We start from the raw sequence: 22,294 nt of genomic DNA, 5'->3' as shown, positions 1-22,294 counted from the left end.
CGGCAGCACAGTGATGGCACCAGCTAACCGACATTTCGTCCTCATATTGCAGTTCTTCAGCGTGGTACCTTGAATACCACCCTTGGTCTGCTTGCCCTGCTGATGCCAGCCGGAAAGGCTACCTGTCATCTACCTTGCTGTCTCGGTCTCCCGGAACGTGGTGCCCTTTCGAACTACTATAGATGGATTACGGCGCACTGCGGGACAACACGTCACGACCAACGCATCCTGACCAACACTGATCCCAGTGTGTGGAAACCCGATGTCCTCACCGTTATCGATCGACAAGCGTCACAGCCGATCAGGCTATAAAGCAAGTTCACCCGAAAGCGCCTTTCAGTTAGTTCGGCAGCACAGTGATGGCTCCTGCTAACCGCATTTCGTCCTCATGTTGCAGCTGTTCAGCGTGGTACATTGAATGCCGCCCTTGGTCTCCTTGTCGGGTGTTCCACCTTGAACTGCTGATGCCAGCCCGAAAGGCTACCTGTCACCTACCTTGCTGTCTCAGCCTCCCGGCACGTGGTGCCCTTTCGAACTACTACCGGCGGATTACGGCGCACTGCGGGACAACACGTCACGACCAACCCATCCTGATCAACACTCATGCCCGTAGGTGGAAACCCGACAGCCTCACCGTTATCGATCGACAAGCGTCACAGCCGATCAGGCTATAAAGCAAGTTTGCCCGCAAGCGCCTTTCAGTGCATTCGGTAGCAGAGTGATGGCTGCAGCTAACCGACATTTCGTCCTCATGTTGCAGTTCTTCAGCGTGGTACCTTGAATGCCACCCTTGGTCTGCTTGCCCTGCTGATGCCAGCCGGAAAGGCTACCTGTCATCTACCTTGCTGTCTCGGTCTCGCGGAACGTGGTGCCCTTTCGAACTACTATAGATGGATTACGGCGCACTGCGGCACAACACGTCACGACCAACGCATCCTGACCAACACGGATCCCAGTATGTGGAAACCCGATGTCCTCACCGTTATCGATCGACAAGCGTCACAGCCGATCAGGCCATAAAGCAAGTTCACCCGAAAGCGCCTTTCAGTTAGTTCGGCAGCACAGTGATGGCTCCTGCTAACCGTATTTCGTCCTCATGTTGCAGCTGTTCAGCATGGTACCTTGAATGCCGCCCTTGGTCTGCTTGTCCGGTGTTCCGCCTTGAACTGCTGATGCCAGCCGGAAAGGCTACCTGTCATCTACCTTGCTGTCTCGGTCTCCCGGAACGTGGTGCCCTTTCGAACTACTACCGGTGGATTACGGCGCACTGCGGGACAACATGTCACGACCAACCCATCCTAACCAACACTCCGCCCCGTATGTGCAAACCCGATTGCCTCACCGTTATCGATCGACAAGCGTCACAGCCGATCAGGCTATAAAGCAAGTTCGCCCGGAAGCGCCTTTCAGTGGGTTCGGAAGCACAGTGATGTATTCAGCTAACCGACATTTCTTCCTCATGTTGCAGTTCTTCAGCGTGGTGCCTTGAATGCCGCCCTTGGGTAGCTTGGCCGGTGTTCCGCCTTGCCCTGCTGATGCCAGCTGGAAAGGCTACCTGTCATCTGCCTTGCTGTCTCGGTCTCCCGGAACGTGGTGCCCTTTCGAACTACTACTGGCGGATTACGGCGCACTGCGGGACAACACGTCACGACCAACCCATCCTGATCAACACTCATCCCCGTATCTGGAAACCCGATTGCCTCACCGTTATCGATCGACAAGCGTCAAAGCCGATCAGGCTATAGAGCAAGTTCGCCCGGAAGCGCCTTTCAGTGGGTTCGGCAGCACAGTGATGGCTCCAGCTAACCGACATTTCGTCCTCATGTTGCAGTTCTTCAGCGTGGTACCATGAATGCCGCCCTTGGTCTGCTTGGCCGGTGTTCCGCCTTGCCCTGCTGATGCCAGCCGGAAAGATTACCTGTCAACCTTTCTGTCTCGGTCTTCCGGAACGTCGTGCCCTTTCTAACTACTACCGGTGGATTACGGCGCACTGCGGGACAACACGTCACGACCAACCCATCCTGACCAACACTGATCCCCTTATATGGAAACCCGATTTCCTCACCGTTATCGATCGACAAGCGTCACAGCCGATCAGGCTATAAAGCAAATTCACCCGGAAGCGCCTTTCAGTGGGGTCGGCAGCACAGTGATGGCTCCAGCAAACTGAAATTTCATCCTCATGTTGCAGTTCTTCTGCGTGGTACTTAGAATGCCGCCCTTCGTCTGCTTGTCCGGTGTTCCGCCTTGCCCTCCTGATGAGAGCCCGAAAGGCTACCTGTCACCTACCTTGTTGTCTCGGCCTCCCAGCACGTGGTGCCCTTTTGAACTACTACCGGCGGATTACGGCACACTGCAGGACAACACGTCACGACCAACCCATCCTGACCAACACTCATGCCCATATCTTGAAACCCGATTGTCTCACCGTTATCGATCGACAAGCGTCACAGCCGATCAGGCTATAAAGCAAGTTCACGCGGAAGCGCCTTTCAGTGTGTTCGGCAGCTCAGTGATGGCTCCAGCTTACCAACAATTCGTCCTCCTGTTGCAGTTCTACAGCGTGGTACCTTGAATGCCGCCCTTGGTCTGCTTGGCCGGTGTTCCGCCTTGCCCTGCTGATGCCAGCCCGAAAGGCTACCTGTCACCTACCTTGTTGTCTCGGCCTCCCGGAACGTGGTGCCCTTTCGAACTACTACCGGCGGATTACGGCGCACGGCGGGACAACACGTCACGACCAACCCATCCTGACCAACACTCATCCCCGTATCTGGAAACTCGATTGCCTCACCGTTATCGATCTACAAGCGTAACAGGCGATCAGGCTATAGAGCAAGTTCGCCCGGAAAAAGCCTTTCAGTGGGTTCGGCAGCACAGTGATTGCTCCAGCTAACCGACATTTCGTCCTCATGTTGCAGTTCTTCAGCGTGGTACCTTGAATACCACCCTTGGTCTGCTTGCCCTGCTGATGCAAGCCGGAAAGGCTACCTGTCATCTACCTTGCTGTCTCGGTCTCCCGGAACGTGGTGCCCTTTCGAACTACTATAGATGGATTACGGCGCACTGCGGGACAACACGTCACGACCAACGCATCCTGACCAACACTGATCCCAGTGTGTGGAAACCCGATGTCCTCACCGTTATCGATCGACAAGCGTCACAGCCGATCAGGCTATAAAGCAAGTTCACCCGAAAGCGCCTTTCAGTTAGTTCGGCAGCACAGTGATGGCTCCTGCTAACCGCATTTCGTCCTCATGTTGCAGCTGTTCAGCGTGGTACATTGAATGCCGCCCTTGGTCTCCTTGTCGGGTGTTCCACCTTGAACTGCTGATGCCAGCCCGAAAGGCTACCTGTCACCTACCTTGTTGTCTCAGCCTCCCGGCACGTGGTGCCTTTTCGAACTACTACCGGCGGATTACGGCGCACTGCGGGACAACACGTCACGACCAACCCATCCTGATCAACACTCATGCCCGTAGGTGGAAACCCGACAGCCTCACCGTTATCGATCGACAAGCGTCACAGCCGATCAGGCTATAAAGCAAGTTTGCCCGCAAGCGCCTTTCAGTGCATTCGGTAGCAGAGTGATGGCTGCAGCTAACCGACATTTCGTCCTCATGTTGCAGTTCTTCAGCGTGGTACCTTGAATGCCACCCTTGGTCTGCTTGCCCTGCTGATGCCAGCCGGAAAGGCTACCTGTCATCTACCTTGCTGTCTCGGTCTCGCGGAACGTGGTGCCCTTTCGAACTACTATAGATGGATTACGGCGCACTGCGGCACAACACGTCACGACCAACGCATCCTGTCCAACACGGATCCCAGTATGTGGAAACCCGATGTCCTCACCGTTATCGATCGACAAGCGTCACAGCCGATCAGGCCATAAAGCAAGTTCACCCGAAAGCGTCTTTCAGTTAGTTCGGCAGCACAGTGATGGCTCCTGCTAACCGCATTTCGTCCTCATGTTGCAGCTGTTCAGCGTGGTACCTTGAATGCCGCCCTTGGTCTGCTTGTCCGGTGTTCCGCCTTGAACTGCTGATGCCAGCCGGAAAGGCTACCTGTCATCTACCTTGCTGTCTCGGTCTCCCGGAACGTGGTGCCCTTTCGAACTACTACCGGTGGATTACGGCGCACTGCGGGACAACATGTCACGACCAACCCATCCTAACCAACACTCCTCCCCGTATGTGGAAACCCGATTGCCTCACCGTTATCGATCGACAAGCGTCACAGCCGATCAGGCTATAAAGCAAGTTCGCCCGGAAGCGCCTTTCAGTGGGTTCGGAAGCACAGTGATGTATTCAGCTAACCGACATTTCTTCCTCATGTTGCAGTTCTTCAGCGTGGTGCCTTGAATGCCGCCCTTGGGTAGCTTGGCCGGTGTTCCGCCTTGCCCTGCTGATGCCAGCTGGAAAGGCTACCTGTCATCTGCCTTGCTGTCTCGGTCTCCCGGAACGTGGTGCCCTTTCGAACTACTACTGGCGGATTACGGCGCACTGCGGGACAACACGTCACGACCAACCCATCCTGATCAACACTCATCCCCGTATCTGGAAACCCGATTGCCTCACCGTTATCGATCGACAAGCGTCAAAGCCGATCAGGCTATAGAGCAAGTTCGCCCGGAAGCGCCTTTCAGTGGGTTCGGCAGCACAGTGATGGCTCCAGCTAACCGACATTTCGTCCTCATGTTGCAGTTCTTCAGCGTGGTACCTTGAATGCCGCCCTTGGTCTGCTTGGCCGGTGTTCCGCCTTGCCCTGCTGATGCCAGCCGGAAAGATTACCTGTCAACCTTCCTGTCTCGGTCTTCCGGAACGTCGTGCCCTTTCTAACTACTACCGGTGGATTACGGCGCACTGCGGGACAACACGTCACGACCAACCCATCCTGACCAACACTGATCCCCTTATATGGAAACCCGATTTCCTCACCGTTATCGATCGACAAGCGTCACAGCCGATCAGGCTATAAAGCAAGTTCTCCCGGAAGCGCCTTTCAGTGGGGTCGGCAGCACAGTGATGGCTCCAGCAAACTGAAATTTCATCCTCATGTTGCAGTTCTTCTGCGTGGTAGGACGTGCGTTTGAGCGCGGAGCGATCGGACGCGTGGCACATCGGCTCCGTCGATTTTCGACTGGAACCGCGGCAATTTGATGTAACACCCATCAAACCTGTGCGTCTGCATCTGTGAAGTCAGCAGGATCCTGGAGAGACCGATCTGACCCAGGGACGCCCAATTTTCGACCACTTCGAGCAACCCTCCGCATCACCACGTAGCGGTCGAGCTGAGCCTAACGGCTCTGGCTCCCCCGCAGCTGGCTGCGGAGACGCCCGCCGGTCAACCTCTCAACATGGCTCTGCCTGAACAACGCGGATACGACCCCACGACTCTGTCGTGGTCGTCTGTCCCTGCAAGCCAGCCAGAGGATGGCCCATCCACCATTTCGGCGCAGCAAGCTGCCCTTTTCCAAGTCGTTGAGACCCGGCGCCGCCGCCGGCAGAACGCACGAGGAGCTGCAATGCCCAAGACTCCTCTTGACAACTCAGCAACAGGAGACGCTCGCGCTCCGTCTTCTAAATGTCCACAAAAGACACCAGTCTCCAAGTGGACGCCTAAGCCAACGGTCAGGATGAACCCTGACGATTACGTGATCGTGCTGAGGCCACGCAGTACGGTCGCCCTCAAGACAGCATTTCAGCACGGTGAGCTCGGCGCTGCCATTTCGCAAGTCATCGGCAGACAGCATATGAATGCGATTACAGTTTCTCCCAATTGGGAGCAAAACATTATCGTCTGTGGCACGCAGAACCCCGATGTGGCTCAAAAGCTTCTGACGGACATCCAAATTACCACCAGCAAAGGATCGCTCCCGCTTCACGGACACCTCAAGCTCACCGGTGATGTGTGTCGTGGTGTGATTACTGTGCATAACCTTGAAACCAGCGAATCCTTGAAACATAGTGTGCAGTGGCGCGGTGGTGAATTAGTCCATGTGCGCAAGCTGGGAACATCGAATGTAGCTGTGCTAACTTTCGAGGGACGCAGCGTCCCGCGCTACGTCCACTACAACGCAGAACTGACTCCCGTCAAGGAGTATAAGAAAACGGTGCCAGCGTGCTACCGTTGCGGCACGCTGGGGCACCGGGTGGACAACTGTCCCACCCCGGTCAAAGAAAGATGCGGCCTTTGTGGCCAGAACGTGGGGGTGGGTACTGAGGGGATGGCCCCTCACGTTTGCAATCCCGTGTGCATAATATGCGAGGGCCCGCACCTCACCAGCTCCCGCGAATGCACAAGAAAATTCATCCGGCTTCCGCAGCCAGGGCCCAGGCCGCATATCAAGCCACCCAAGGGAGCCAATTCCGGCGCGACACGGGGCAGTCACGCCAACGGCCGCCAGCAAAACAACCAGAAGACGCCACGGCCTCCCCCTGGCAAGACAGCAACGGTACCGCCACCACCCGGAGCAGCGGAGTTCCCAGCTCTCAGCGCTTCATCTGGCGGCGCCGCCTGCAACCAACCCAAGGTAGGCAGCTGGGCGAGGGTCGCCTCCTCTCCTTCCCCTCCTCCCTCCTCCCCCACCAGCACCGCCGAGACGCAGGAACTCAAGCGCGAGCTCGCCCTCTTGCGCGCTCAAAACGAAAAACTAGCCAGCGAGCTTAACTCGCTCAAAGCCCAATTCCCTACTCCGCCCGCGTCGAGCGGCGAGGAAGAAAACATCACAGACAGGGAGATTACTACTCCTGTGGAGAGTCGCGCCGCGGCCCTGGAGACCCGGGTGACCGCGATTGAAACACAATTGGCTGACCTCCCCAAAATTATCCACGATACCATTGCGTGTCAGGTGGAGAGTGTCATCGCACAGGTGACACAAGCCGTAACTCACATTATCCAAAAATGGATAAAAGACAATCCGCGCGTCCTTAAACGCGTAGGGCCAATCAGGGACGCTAACCGCCCCTCCAAATTCAACAGAGTTATTCCCGATGAATTTGACTTCTCGGAAGACTCCTGCACGTCTGCGCCGGGCACTAGCGGACTGGGGAGTCTTAACAACGTAACCCCACCCTCCGCCTCCGACCATGGCCCCCAACCCTAAGTCGCGAGCAAGAACAACTCAGCCGCTTACACTAACGCAGTGGAACTGCCGTGGTCTCAAGAACCGCACGAAGCGGACTCATCTCCGCCTCTATCTTGAGACCTTTGAGTTCCTCGTTGCCGTGGTTGCCCTTCAGGAACCCGGTGCCGGGGCCAAACTAACAAACTACACTACATTTCAACACAACCCGCAGACATGTATACTTGTTCACAAGCAGTATACTGCGCAGGAGGTCACGCTCCCCACAACACCGCCTTTCCCATACACGATGGTGTCAGTGCTGCCCCTAAAGCGGTCTGACCCACCTGTACACATTCTAAACATTTACTGCCCACCTAAACTTAAGAACGTCACGTTCAATGAAATTTTCACCCAAGCTATGCAGGTGGCTGGAAAGGATCCCCTTCTGATCGTCGGGGATTTCAACGCCCCGAGCAGGCTATGGGGGTACCCCCGGGAGGACAGACGTGGGAGGAAGCTTGCGGAACTTCTTTCCACACTTGGACTCACTTTACACACTCACCCCGCCAACCCAACACGTGTCGGCAATTCGATTCAACGAGATACTTGCCCGGACCTCACATTTACACGCAACATACGCCATGCCGACTGGCTGAATACAGAGGACACTCTGGGTAGTGATCACTGTATAATCAACACAACCATTTACATGCATCCCCTGAAACGTCCACTAACACAAGCTCGTGTCCCGGACTGGACGACTTTCCGCACCTCTCTACCCATCGTAGACCCCCTCCAGTCGGGATACGACGCATGGTCCAAATCGCTCACGTCTACACTCACACAACACAAAAAGCTGATACAGCTCACAGAAACACAAACGGACGTGGACAACCACTTGCTCCACCTTTGGGAGGCCCGCCGCAGCCTCACCAAACGATGGAAGAAACAGAAACATAACAGACGCCTAAAGAAACGCATCCTCGAACTCACACAACAGGCAGCAGAATATGCTACTCAGCTAGCCGACACTAACTGGGTGGACCGGTGCAACGCGGCTGCGCGCCAGATGTCTGGCCGCAACACGTGGCGCCTATTCCGCGCTCTCATTGATCCAATACAAACACGCACGGAAACCCAACGCCACTTACATAGGGCCTTGCACAACTTTAAAGGATCGACAACACAGCTAGCGCACACGCTCAGGGATCGATACCTGTGCACCACTAAGGACCCCCGGCCGGCGGCGTACTCTTATGCAGGCGAAGAGAACATGGAGCTGGACACTCCGTTCCAGCTCCACGACCTCCGGGCGGCCTTCAGCAAGATGAAGCGGGGCACTGCACCCGGGCGCGACAAGGTTACGGTCAAGCTCTTGGTCAACCTTCCCGACGCAGCCTACGCCGCGCTCCTCAAATACATCAATAGCATTTGGGACGGAGAGACTCCTCTCCCTCTCGATTGGAAATCGGCTCTCGTGACCTTCATTCCGAAGGCCGGCAAACCTATTGATGTGGAGAACCTTCGCCCCATCTCCCTCACGTCTTGTGTCGGCAAGCTGATGGAGACGATGGTGCGTGACAGACTCTCCGATTATCTCGAAACACAGCACATTTTCGCGGACACTATGTTCGGTTTTCGTCCTCACAAGTCAGCACAGGATATACTTCTGCAGCTCCACCACGACATTTTAGATCCTGTAGAATGTCCCCACAACGACAAGGTGGTCCTGGCCTTGGATCTTAAAGGCGCATTCGACAACGTCAAACATGAAGTAATCCTGGACCACCTCAGTAACACCAACTGTGGCCACAAAACATTCCATTATATAAGACAATTTCTTACAGACCGTCAAGCCTATATACGCATACAAGATGCGGAACACGGGCCATACACCATCGGCTCGAGGGGAACACCTCAAGGCGCGGTCCTGTCTCCCCTGCTCTTCAATTTGGCAATGCTTCGTCTTCCATCCAAATTGTCTTCTCTGCCCGGGATACATCACGCTCTTTATGCGGATGACATTACAATCTGGGCCACGCAAGGTAACCTGGGCCACATGGAGTCCTGCCTGCAAGCAGCAGCAACCCTAGTCGACGACTACGCGGCCTACTGCGGACTCCAGTGCGCACCAGCTAAATCAGAATTTGTGCACTTACGTCCCTCCCCTCGGGACACAACACCGCTTCGCATCAGTCTCCCCTCGGGACCGATCCGGGAGGCCAAGGAGATCCGCGTCCTTGGCCTCTTCATACACCACCAACGCAGAGTCGACACCACCCTAGCCAAACTTCGCACGGTGGGAGACCAGGTGGGCCGCATGGTCCGCCGGGTCTCCAACAAGCGGGGCGGATTACGAAGCAAGGATGCACTGCGGCTTGCCCATGCTTTCGTAACGAGTAGAATCCTCTACTCAACTCCCTACTTGCACCTGCGCAAACACGATGATGACCAACTGGAGGTCATCCTGCGGAAAGTCATCAAGCGGTCTCTCGATCTCCCGGTCACCACGTCCAACCAGAGGCTTCTGGCTTTGGGCGTGGTGAACACATTTAGGGAGCTTCGAGAAGCCCACTTAGTCAACCAATACACGCGTCTTTCACAGACCACGTCCGGTCGCCGCCTCTTGGACCGGCTACACATCAAACATGACTACCACATTGAGGAAAGGGAGAGAGTGCCAGAACCCTGGAGACGCGCCCTCCGGGTCCGACCCCTTCCCCGCAACATGTCCAGAGAAGACCATAGCGGTCGTCGCCAGGCGCGCGCGGAAGCGTTGGCGCGATACTATGGTAACCAAGAACACGTGTATTACGTGGACGTTACCGGCCCACACCACGGGGGGTGGTACACGACCGCAGTCGTACACAACACAAACACAGTTAACGGGCTCACTTTCAAAGCCTACAACGCAACACACGCGGAGGAGATTGCCATTGCTCTGGCTCTCACGAATCCCAAGTCAAAACACATCATCACCGACTCGCGAGGGGCCTGTCGGAACTACGAGTTGGGCTGGGCTCCCCCGCTTGCCTGGCGCATACTGGAATATAGCTGTCGATGCGAAGATCCAACTCCACGCAACCTGATTTGGGCCCCCGGTCACCAGGGACTCCAGGGAAACGAACAGGCCGATCAGGCCGCCCGCGCACTCTCTCCCCGGGCTATCTCCCTGTCCTTAGAAGGGTACTCCCAATCAGACAATCTGGCCCTTACATTCAAACAAATCACCGATTACTACAAGGAGGAGCACCGGCGCTACCCGGCCCCTTGTAAGGGTCTGGATCGCGCTGACGAGCGCCTCCTCATCAAAATTCTTACTAACACTGTGCTGTGCCCGGCGGTGCTTAAACATTTCAATACATCCTTTGATGGCGCGTGCCAGTTCTGTGGGGAGGTGGCTGACACCTTCCACATGGTTTGGGCGTGTCAGTCAAACCCATCTATCCCCCCCAACCTCAACCCCACCAGAGAGGACTGGGAGGCGGCCCTGCTCGGCTGTCAAGACCTAAAAAGCCAACAGGCTTTGGTTCAACGGACGCGGGCGGCGTTGCTTGCCAATGGGGCACCGGAATAGGGGCTCCACCCAGTATTGTAAGGGGAAAGGGCCAATAGGGTCCTACCCCAATCATCTTTCTGTAAAAAACTTAATTTCCCATAAATGTTTTTCACCACCACCTGCGTGGTACTTAGAATGCCGCCCTTCGTCTGCTTGTCCGGTGTTCCGCCTTGCCCTCCTGATGACAGCCCGAAAGGCTACCTGTCACCTACCTTGTTGTCTCGGCCTCCCAGCACGTGGTGCCCATTCGAACTACTACCGGCGGATTACGGCACACTGCGTACAACACGTCACGACCAACCCATCCTGACCAACACTCATCCCCATATCTTGAAACCCGATATTCTCACCGTTATCGATCGACGAGCGTCACAGCCGATCAGGCTATAAAGCAAGTTCGCCCGGAAAAGCCTTTCAGTGGGTTCGGCAGCACAGTGATGGGTCCAGCTAACCGACATTTCTTCCTCATGTTGCAGTTCTTCAGCGTGGTACCTTGAATGCCGCCCTTGGTCCGCTTGGGCGGTGTTCCGCCTTGGCCTGCTGAAGCCAGCCCGAATGGATACCTGTCATCTACCTTGCTGTCTCGGCCTCCCGCAACGTGGTGCCCTTCGAATTACTACCGGTGGATTACGGCGCACTGCGGGACAACACGTCACGACCAACCCATCGTGACCAACACTCATCCCCATATCTGGAAACCCGATTGCCTCAACGTTATCGATCGGCGAGCGTCACAGCCGATCAGGCTATAGAGCAAGTTCGCCCGGAAGCGCCTTTCAGTGGGTTCGGCAGCACAGTGATGGCTCCAGCTAACCGACATTTCGTCCTCATGTTGCAGTTCTTCAGCGTGGTACCTTGAATGCCGCTTTTGGTCTGCTTGGCCAGTATTCGCCTTGCCGTGCTGATGCCAGCCGGACCTGTCATTTTGTGCCACATCCCCCATGTCTGATGCGTTGTTTGTATTCAAGTTTTGTTGCCAATGCCATGTTTTTTAGGGGCCGTGAACCCCGTCAAGCCCCGTTGGAGGCTTTTTGTTCACGGTCCCAAGGATCTGTAATGTTGATATTGGAATAAAATGATGAAAACGGAATAAAATGATGAAAGGCTACCTTTCATCTACCTTGCTGTCTCGGTCTCCCGGAACGTTGCGCCCTTTCGAACTACTACCGGTGGATTACGGCGCACTGCGGGACAACACGTCACGACCGACCCATCCTGACCAACACTCATACCCATATCTTGAAACCCGATTGTCTCACCGTTATCGATCGACGAGCGTCACAGCCGATCAGGCTATAAAGCAAGTTCGCCCGGAAAAGCCTTTCAGTGGGTTCGGCAGCACAGTGATCGGTCCAGCTAACAGACATTTCGTCCTCATGTTGCAGTTCTTCGGCGTGTTACCTTGAATGCCGCCCTTGGTCTGCTTGGTCGGTGTTCCGCCTTGGCCTGCTGATGCCAGACCGAAAGGCTACCTGTCATGTACCTTGCTGTCTCGGCCTCCCGGAACGTGATGCCCTTTCGAACTACTACCGGCGGATTACGGCGCACTGTGGGACAACACGTCACGACCAACCCATCGTGACCAACACTCATCCCCGTATCTGGAAACCCGATTGCTTCACCGTTACCGATCGCAAGCGTCACAGCCGATCAGGCTATAAAGCATGTTCGCCCGGATAAGCCTTTCAGTGGGTTCGGCAGCACAGTGATGGCTCCAGCTAACCGACCTTTCGTCCTCATGTTGCAATTCTGCAGCGTGGTACCTTGGATGCCGCCCTTGGTCTGCTTGACCGGTGTTCCGCCTTGCGCTGCTGATGCAAGCCGGAAAGGCTACCTGTCATCTACCTTGCTGTCTCTGTCTCCCGGAACGTTGTGCCCTTTCGAACTACTACCGGTGGATTACGGCGCACTGCGGGACAACACGTCACGACCAACCCATCCTGACCAACACTCATCCCCGTATCTGGAAACCCGATTGCTTCACCGTTATCGATCGACAAGCGTCACAGCCGATCAGGCTATAAAGCATGTTCGCCGGGATAAGCCTTTCAGTGGGTTCGGCAGCACAGTGATGGCTCCAGCTAACCGACCTTTCGCCTCATGTTCCACTTCTTCAGCGTGGTACCTTGAATGCCGCCCTTGGTCCGCTTGGCCGGTGTTCCGCCTTGCCCTGCTGATGCCAGCCGGAAAGATTACCTGTCAACCTTCCTGTCTCGGTCTTCCAGAACGTCGTGCCCTTTCTAACTACTACAGGTGGATTACGGCGCACTGCGGGACAACACGTCACGACCAACCCATCCTGACCAACACTGATCCCCTTATATGGAAACCCGATTTCCTCACCGTTATCGATCGACAAGCGTCACAGCCGATCAGGCTATAAAGCAAGTTCACCCGGAAGCGCCTTTGAGTGGGGTCGGCAGCACAGTGATGGCTCCAGCAAACTGAAATTTCATCCTCATGTTGCAGTTCTTCTGCGTGGTACTTAGAATGCCGCCCTTCGTCTGCTTGTCCGGTGTTCCGCCTTGCCCTCCTGATGACAGCCCGAAAGGCTACCTGTCACCTACCTTGTTGCCTCGGCCTCCCAGCACGTGGTGCCCTTTCGAACTACTACCGGCGGATTACGGCACACTGCGGGACAACACGTCACGACCAACCCATCCTGACCAACACTCATCCCCATATCTTGAAACCCGATTGTCTCACCGTTATCGATCGACAAGCGTCACAGCTGATCAGGCTATAAAGCAAGTTCGCGCGGAAGCGCCTTTCAGTGTGTTCGGCAGCACAGTGATGGGTCCAGCTAACCGACATTTCGTCCTCATGTTGCAGTTCTTCGGCGTGTTACCTTGAATGCCGCCCTTGGTCTCCTTGGTCGGTGTTCCGCCTTGTCCTGCTGATGCCAGACCGAAAGGCTACCTGTCATCTACCTTGCTGTCTCGGCCTCCCGCAACGTGCTGCCGTTTCGAACTACTACCGGGGAAATACGGCGCACTGCGGGACAACACGTCACGACCAACCCATCGTGACCAACACTCATCTGCGTATCTCGAAACCCGATTGCTTCACCGTTATCGATCGACAAGCGTCAAAGCCGATCAGGCTATAAAGCAAGTTCACCCGGAAAAGCCTTTCATTGGGCTCGGAAAGACAGTGATGGCTCCACCTAACCTACATTTCGTCGTCATGTTGCAGTTCTTCAGCGTGGTACCTTGCATGCCGCCTTTGGTCTGCTTGCCCGGTGTTCCGCCTTGCCCTGCTGATGCCAGCTGGAAAGGCTACCTGTCGTATACCTTGCTGTTTCGGTGTCCCGAAACGTGGTGCTCTTTCGAATTACTACCGGTGGATTACGGCGCACTGCGGGACAACACGTCACGACCAACCCATCGTGACCAACACTCATCCCCGTATCTGGAAACCCGATTGCCTCACCGTTATCGATCGAGAAGCGTCACAGCCGATCAGGCTATAAAGTAAATTCGCCCGTAAGCGCCGTTCAGTGTTTTCGGCAGCCCAATGATGGCTGCAGCTAACCGACATTTCTTCCTCATGTTGCAGTTCTTCAGCGTGGTACCTTGAATGCCGCCCTTGGTTCGCTTGGGCGGTGTTCGCCTTGCCCTTCTGATGCCAGCCGGACCTGCCATTTTGTGCCACATCCTCCCATGTCTGATGCGTTGTTTGTATTCTAGTTTTGTTGCCAATGCCATGTTTTTTAGGGGCCGTGAACCCCGTCAAGCCCAGTTGGAGGCTTTTTGTTCACGGTCCTCAGCATCTCTAATGTTGATATTGGAATAAAATGATGAAAATGGAATAAAATGATGAAAGGCTACCTGTCATCTACCTTGCGGTCTCGGTCTCCCGGAACGTGGTGCCCTTTCGAGCTACTACCGGTGGATTACGGGGCACTTCGGGACAACACGGCACGACCAACCCATCCTGACCAACACTCAATCCCGTATATGGAAACCCGATTGCCTCAACGTTATCGATCGGCGAGCGTCACAGCCGATCAGGCTATAGAGCAAGTTCGCCCGGAAGCGCCTTTCATTGGGTTCGGCAGCACAGTGATGGCTCCAGCTAACCGACATTTCGTCCTCATGTTGCAGTTCTGCGTGGTACCTTGAATGCCGCCCTTGGTCTGCTTGACCAGTGTTCCGCCTTGCCCTGCAGATGCCAGCCCGAAAGGCTACCTGTCATCTACCTTGCTCTGTGGGCCTCCCGGCACGTGGTGCCCTTTCGAACTGCTACCGGCGGATTACGGCGCACTCAGGGACTACACGACCAACTCATCCTGACCAAAACTCATCCCCGTATCTGGAATCCCGATTGCCTCACCGTTATCGATCGACAAGCGTCACAGCCGAACAGGCTATAAGGCAAGTTCGCCCGGAAGCGCCTTTCAGTGGGTTCGGAAGCACAGTGAGGGATTCAGCTAGCCAACATTTCGTCCTGATATTGCAGTTCTTCAGCGTGGTACCTTGAATGCCGCTTTTCTTCTGCTTGGCCAGTATTCGCCCTGCCGTGCGGATGCAAGCCGGACGTGTCATTTTGTGCCACATCCTCCCATGTCTGATGCGTTGTTTGTATTCTAGTTTTGTTGCCAATGCCATGTTTTTTAGGGGCCGTGAACCCCGTCAAGCCCGGTTGGACGCTTTTTGTTCACGGTCCCAAGCATCTGTAATGTTGATATTGGAATAAAATGATGAAAATGGAATAAAATGATGAAAGGCTACCTTTCATCTACCTTGCTGTCTCGGTCTCCCAGCACGTGGTGCCCTTTCTAACTACTACCGGTGGATTACGGCGCACTGCGGGACAACACGTCACTACCAACCCATCCTGACCAACACTCCTCCCAGTGTGTGGAAACCCGATTGCCTCACCGTTATCGATCGACAAGCGTCACAGCCGATGAGGCTATAAAGCAAGTTCTCCCGGAAAAGCCCTTCAGTGGGTTCGGCAGCACAGTGATGGCTCCAGCTAACCGGCCTTTCATCCTCATGTTGCAGTTCTTCAGCGTGGTACCTTGAATGCCGCCCTTGGTCTGCTTGGCCGGTGTTCCGCCTTGCGCTGCTGATGCAAGCCGGAAAGGCTACCTGTCATCTACCTTGCTGTCTCGGTCTCCCGGAACGTGGTGCCCTTTCGAACTACTACCGGTGGATTACGGCGCACTGTGGGACAACACGTCACGACCAACCCATCCTGACCAACACTCCTCCCCGTATGTGGAAACCCGATTGCCTCACCGTTATCGATCGACAAGCGTCACAGCCGATCAGGCTATAAAGCAAGTTCGCCCGGAAGCGCCTTTCAGTGGGTTCGGAAGCACAGTGATGTATTCAGCTAACCGACATTTCTTCCTCATGTTGCAGTTCTTCAGCGTGGTGCCTTGAATGCCGCCCTTGGGTAGCTTGGCCGGTGTTCCGCCTTGCCCTGCTGATGCCAGCTGGAAAGGCTACCTGTCACCTACCTTGCTGCCTCGGCCTCCCAGCACGTGGTGCCCTTTCGAACTACTACCGGCGGATTACGGCACACTGCGGGAAAACACGTCACGACCAACCCATCCTGACCAACACTCATCCCCATATCTTGAAACCCGATTGTCTCACCGTTATCGATCGACAAGCGTCACAGCCGATCAGGCTATAAAGCAAGTTCGCGCGGAAGCGCCTTTCAGTGTGTTTGGCAGCACAGTGATGGCTCCAGCTTACCAGCATTTCGTCCTCCTGTTGCAGTTCTTCAGCGTGGTACCTTGAATACCGCCCTTGGTCTGCTTGGCCGGTGTTCCACCTTGCCCTGCTGATGCCAGCCGGAAAGGCTACCTGCCATGTACCTTGCTGTCTCGGTCTCCCGGAACGTGGTGCCCTTTCGAAATACTACAGATGGATTACGGCGCACTGAGGGACAACACGTCACGACCAACCCATCCTGACCAACACTCATCCCCATAACTTGAAACCCGAATGTCTCACCGCTATCGATCGACGAGCGTCACAGCCGATCAGGCTATAAAGCAAGTTCGCCCGGAAAAGCCTTTCAGTGGGTTCGGCAGCACAGTGATGGGTCCAGCTAACCGACATTTCGTCCTCATGTTGCAGTTCTTCGGCGTGTTACCTTGAATGCCGCCCTTGGTCTGCTTGGTCGGTGTTCCGCCTTGGCCTGCTGATGCCAGCCCGAAAGGCTACCTGTCATCTACCTTGCTGTCTCGGCCTCCCGCAACGTGGTGCCGTTTCGAACTACTACCGGGGGAATACGGCGCACTGCGGGACAACGCGTCACGACCAACCCATCGTGACCAACACTCATCTGCGTATCTGGAAACCCGATTGCTTCACCGTTATCGATCGACAAGCGTCAAAGCCGATCAGGCTATAAAGCAAGTTCACCCGGAAAAGCCTTTCATTGGACTCGGACGCAAAGTGATGGTTCCAGCTAACCGACATTTCGTCCTCATAATGCAGTTCTTCAGCATGGTACCTTGAATACCGCCCTTGGTCTGCTTGGCCGGTGTTCCGCCTTGGCCTGCTGATGCCAGCCCGAAAAGCTACCTGTCATATACCTTGCTGTCTCGGCCTCCCGCAACGTGGTGCCGTTTCGAACTACTACCGGGGGAATACGGCGCACTGCGGGACAACACGTGACGACCAACCCATCCTGACCAACACTCCTCCCCGTATGTGGAAACCCGATTGCCTCACCGTTATCGATCGACAAGCGTCACAGCCGATCAGGCTAGAAAGCAAGTTCGCCCTGAAGCGCCTTTCAGTGGGTTCGGAAGCACAGTGATGGCTCCAGCTAACCGACCTTTCGTCCTCATGTTGCAGTTCTTCAGCGTGGTACCTTGAATGCCGCTCTTGGTCTGCTTGGCCGGTGTTCCGCCTTGCGCTGCTGATGCAAGCCGGAAAGGCTACCTGTCATCTACCTTGCTGTCTCGGTCTCCCGGAACGTGGTGCCCTTTCGAACTACTACCGGTGGATTACGGCGCACTGCGGGACAACACGTGACGACCAACCCATCCTGACCAACACTCCTCCCCGTATGTGGAAACCCGATTGCCTCACCGTTATCGATCTACAAGCGTCACAGCCGATCAGGCTATAAAGCAAGTTCGCCCGGAAGCGCCTTTCAGTGGGTTCGGAAGCACAGTGATGTATTCAGCTAACCGACATTTCTTCCTCATGTTGCAGTTCTTCAGCGTGGTGCCTTGAATGCCGCCCTTGGGTAGCTTGGCCGGTGTTCCGCCTTGCCCTTCTGATGCCAGCCGGACCTGCCATTTTGTGCCACATCCTCCCATGTCTGATGCGTTGTTTGTATTCTAGTTTTGTTGCCAATGCCATGTTTTTTAGGGGCCGTGAACCCCGTCAAACCCGGTTGGACGCTTTTTGTTCACGGTCCCAAGCATCTGTAATGTTGATATTGGAATAAAATGATGAAAATGGAATAAAATGATGAAAGGCAACCTTTCATCTACCTTGCTGTCTCGGTCTCCCAGCACGTGGTGCCCTTTCTAACTACTACCGGTGGATTACGGCGCACTGCGGGACAACACGTCACTACCAACCCATCCTGACCAACACTCCTCCCAGTGTGTGGAAACCCGATTGCCTCACCGTTATCGATCGACAAGCGTCACAGCCGATGAGGCTATAAAGCAAGTTCTCCCGGAAAAGCCTTTCAGTGGGTTCGGCAGCACAGTGATGGCTCCAGCTAACCGACATTTCGTCCTCATGTTGCAGTTCTTCAGCGTGGTACCTTGAATGCCGCCCTTGGTCTGCTTGGCCGGTGTTCCGCCTTGCCCTCATGATGACAGCCCGAAAGGCTACCTGTCACTTACCTTGTTGCCTCGGCCTCCCAGCACGTGGTGCCCTTTCGAACTACTACCGGCGGATTACGGCACACTGCGGGACAACACGTCACGACCAACCCATCCTGACCAACACTCATCCCCATATCTTGAAACCCGATTGTCTCACCGTTATCGATCGACAAGCGTCACAGCCGATCAGGCTATAAAGCAAGTTCGCGCGGTAGCGCCTTTCAGTGTGTTCGGCAGCACAGTGATGGCTCCAGCTTACCAACATTTCGTCCTCCTGTTGCAGTTCTTCAGTGTGGTACCTTGAATGCCGCCCTTGGTCTGCTTGGCCGGTGTTCCGCCTTGCCCTGCTGATGCCAGCCCGAAAGGCTACCTGTCATATACCTTGCTGTCTCGGCCTCCCGGAACGTGGTGCCCTTTCGAAATACTACAGATGGATTACGGCGCACTGAGGGACAACACGTCACGACCAACCCATCCTGACCAACACTCATCCCCATATCTTGAAACCCGATTGTCTCACCGTTATCGATCGACGAGCGTCACAGCCGATCAGGCTATAAAGCAAGTTCGCCCGGAAAAGCCTTTCAGTGGGTTCGGCAGCACAGTGATTGGTCCAGCTAACCGACATTTCGTCCTCATGTTGCAGTTCTTCGGCGTGTTACCTTGAATGCCGCCCTTGGTCTGCTTGGTCGGTGTTCCGCCTTGGCCTGCTGATGCCAGCCCGAAAGGCTACCTGTCATCTACCTTGCTGTCTCGGTGTCCCGGAACGTGGTGCCCTTTCGAAATACTACCGGTGGATTACGGCGCACTGCGGGACAACACGTCACGACCAACCCATCGTGACCGACACTCATCCCCGTATCTGGAAACCCGATTGCCTCACCGTTATCGATTGACAACCGTCCCTGCCGATCAGGCTATAAAGTAAGTTCGCCCGGAAGCGCCGTTCAGTGTTTTCGGCTGCCCAATGATGGCTCCAGCTAACCGACATTTCTTCCTCATGTTGCAGTTCTTCAGCGTGGTACCTTGAATGCCGCCCTTGGTCCGCTTGGGCGGTGTTCGCCTTGCCCTTCTGATGCCAGCCGGACCTGTCATTTTGTGCCACATCCTCCCATTTCTGATCCGTTGTTTGTACTCTAGTTTTGTTGCCAATGCCATGTTTTTTAGGGGCCGTGCACCCCGTCAAGGCCGGTTGGAGGCTTTTTGTTCACGGTCCCAAGCATCTGTAATGTTGATATTGCAATAAAATGATGAAAATGGAATAAAATGATGAAAGGCTACCTTTCATCTACCTTGCTGTCTCGGTCTCCCGGAACGTGGTGCCCTTTCGAAATACTACAGATGGATTACGGCGCACTGAGGGACAACACGTCACGACCAACCCATCCTGACCAACACTCCTCCCAGTGTGTGGAAACCCGATTGCCTCACCGTTATCGATCGACAAGCGTCACAGCCGATCAGGCTATAAAGCAAGTTCTCCCGGAAATGCCCTTCAGTGGGTTCGGCAGCACAGTGATGGTTCCAGCTAACCGGCCTTTCATCCTCATGTTGCAGTTCTTCAGCGTGGTACCTTGAATGCCGCCCTTGGTCTGCTTGGCCGGTGTTCCGCCTTGCGCTGCTGATGCAAGCCGGAAAGGCTACCTGTCATCTACCTTGCTGTCTCGGTCTCCCGGAACGTGGTGCCCTTTCGAACTACTACCGGTGGATTACGGCGCACTGTGGGACAACACGTCACGACCAACCCATCCTGACCAACACTCCTCCCCGTATGTGGAAACCCGATTGCCTCACCGTTATCGATCGACAAGCGTCACAGCCGATCAGGCTATAAAGCAAGTTCGCCCGGAAGCGCCTTTCAGTGGGTTCGGAAGCACAGTGATGTATTCAGCTAACCGACATTTCTTCCTCATGTTGCAGTTCTTCAGCGTGGTGCCTTGAATGCCGCCCTTGGGTAGCTTGGCCGGTGTTCCGCCTTGCCCTGCTGATGCCAGCTGGAAAGGCTACCTGTCACCTACCTTGCTGCCTCGGCCTCCCAGCACGTGGTGCCCTTTCGAACTACTACCGGCGGATTACGGCACACTGCGGGAAAACACGTCACGACCAACCCATCCTGACCAACACTCATCCCCATATCTTGAAACCCGATTGTCTCACCGTTATCGATCGACAAGCGTCACAGCCGATCAGGCTATAAAGCAAGTTCGCGCGGAAGCGCCTTTCAGTGTGTTTGGCAGCACAGTGATGGCTCCAGCTTACCAACATTTCGTCCTCCTGTTGCAGTTCTTCAGCGTGGTACCTTGAATACCGCCCTTGGTCTGCTTGGCCGGTGTTCCACCTTGCCCTGCTGATGCCAGCCGGAAAGGCTACCTGCCATGTACCTTGCTGTCTCGGTCTCCCGGAACGTGGTGCCCTTTCGAAATACTACAGATGGATTACGGCGCACTGAGGGACAACACGTCACGACCAACCCATCCTGACCAACACTCATCCCCATAACTTGAAACCCGAATGTATCACCGCTATCGATCGACGAGCGTCACAGCCGATCAGGCTATAAAGCAAGTTCGCCCGGAAAAGCCTTTCAGTGGGTTCGGCAGCACAGTGATGGGTCCAGCTAACCGACATTTCGTCCTCATGTTGCAGTTCTTCGGCGTGTTACCTTGAATGCCGCCCTTGGTCTGCTTGGTCGGTGTTCCGCCTTGGCCTGCTGATGCCAGCCCGAAAGGCTACCTGTCATCTACCTTGCTGTCTCGGCCTCCCGCAACGTGGTGCCGTTTCGAACTACTACCGGGGGAATACGGCGCACTGCGGGACAACGCGTCACGACCAACCCATCGTGACCAACACTCATCTGCGTATCTGGAAACCCGATTGCTTCACCGTTATCGATCGACAAGCGTCAAAGCCGATCAGGCTATAAAGCAAGTTCACCCGAAAAAGCCTTTCATTGGACTCGGACGCAAAGTGATGGTTCCAGCTAACCGACATTTCGTCCTCATAATGCAGTTCTTCAGCATGGTACCTTGAATACCGCCCTTGGTCTGCTTGGCCGGTGTTCCGCCTTGGCCTGCTGATGCCAGCCCGAAAAGCTACCTGTCATATACCTTGCTGTCTCGGCCTCCCGCAACGTGGTGCCGTTTCGAACTACTACCGGGGGAATACGGCGCACTGCGGGACAACACGTGACGACCAACCCATCCTGACCAACACTCCTCCCCGTATGTGGAAACCCGATTGCCTCACCGTTATCGATCGACAAGCGTCACAGCCGATCAGGCTAGAAAGCAAGTTCGCCCTGAAGCGCCTTTCAGTGGGTTCGGAAGCACAGTGATGGCTCCAGCTAACCGACCTTTCGTCCTCATGTTGCAGTTCTTCAGCGTGGTACCTTGAATGCCGCCCTTGGTCTGCTTGGCCGGTGTTCCGCCTTGCGCTGCTGATGCAAGCCGGAAAGGCTACCTGTCATCTACCTTGCTGTCTCGGTCTCCCGGAACGTGGTGCCCTTTCGAACTACTACCGGTGGATTACGGCGCACTGCGGGACAACACGTGACGACCAACCCATCCTGACCAACACTCCTCCCCGTATGTGGAAACCCGATTGCCTCACCGTTATCGATCGACAAGCGTCACAGCCGATCAGGCTATAAAGCAAGTTCGCCCGGAAGCGCCTTTCAGTGGGTTCGGAAGCACAGTGATGTATTCAGCTAACCGACATTTCTTCCTCATGTTGCAGTTCTTCAGCGTGGTGCCTTGAATGCCGCCCTTGGGTAGCTTGGCCGGTGTTCCGCCTTGCCCTTCTGATGCCAGCCGGACCTGCCATTTTGTGCCACATCCTCCCATGTCTGATGCGTTGTTTG

General features: G+C 55.2%; 1 protein-coding gene across 1 annotated transcript; it reads left to right on the top strand.

Moving 5' to 3' along the window:
• The first annotated feature begins 5,350 nt into the window (after positions 1-5,350).
• On the top strand, positions 5,351-10,722 carry LOC149349160 (uncharacterized). Its single transcript, XM_089576750.1, has 2 exons — positions 5,351-6,526; positions 10,532-10,722. Exons 1-2 carry the CDS (start codon positions 5,351-5,353, stop codon positions 10,673-10,675), a joined length of 1,320 nt encoding a protein of 439 aa, XP_089432876.1. The 3' UTR covers positions 10,676-10,722.
• Positions 10,723-22,294: the final 11,572 nt, after the last annotated feature.

The sequence above is a fragment of the Amblyomma mixtum genome, chromosome 3, assembly GCF_055824585.1.
Source record: "Amblyomma mixtum isolate Tamu chromosome 3, ASM5582458v1, whole genome shotgun sequence".
Lineage (NCBI taxonomy): Eukaryota > Metazoa > Arthropoda > Arachnida > Ixodida > Ixodidae > Amblyomma > Amblyomma mixtum.
The sequence above is the reverse complement of the archived record's forward strand: the minus strand, read 5'-3'. Positions and strand labels throughout refer to the sequence as shown.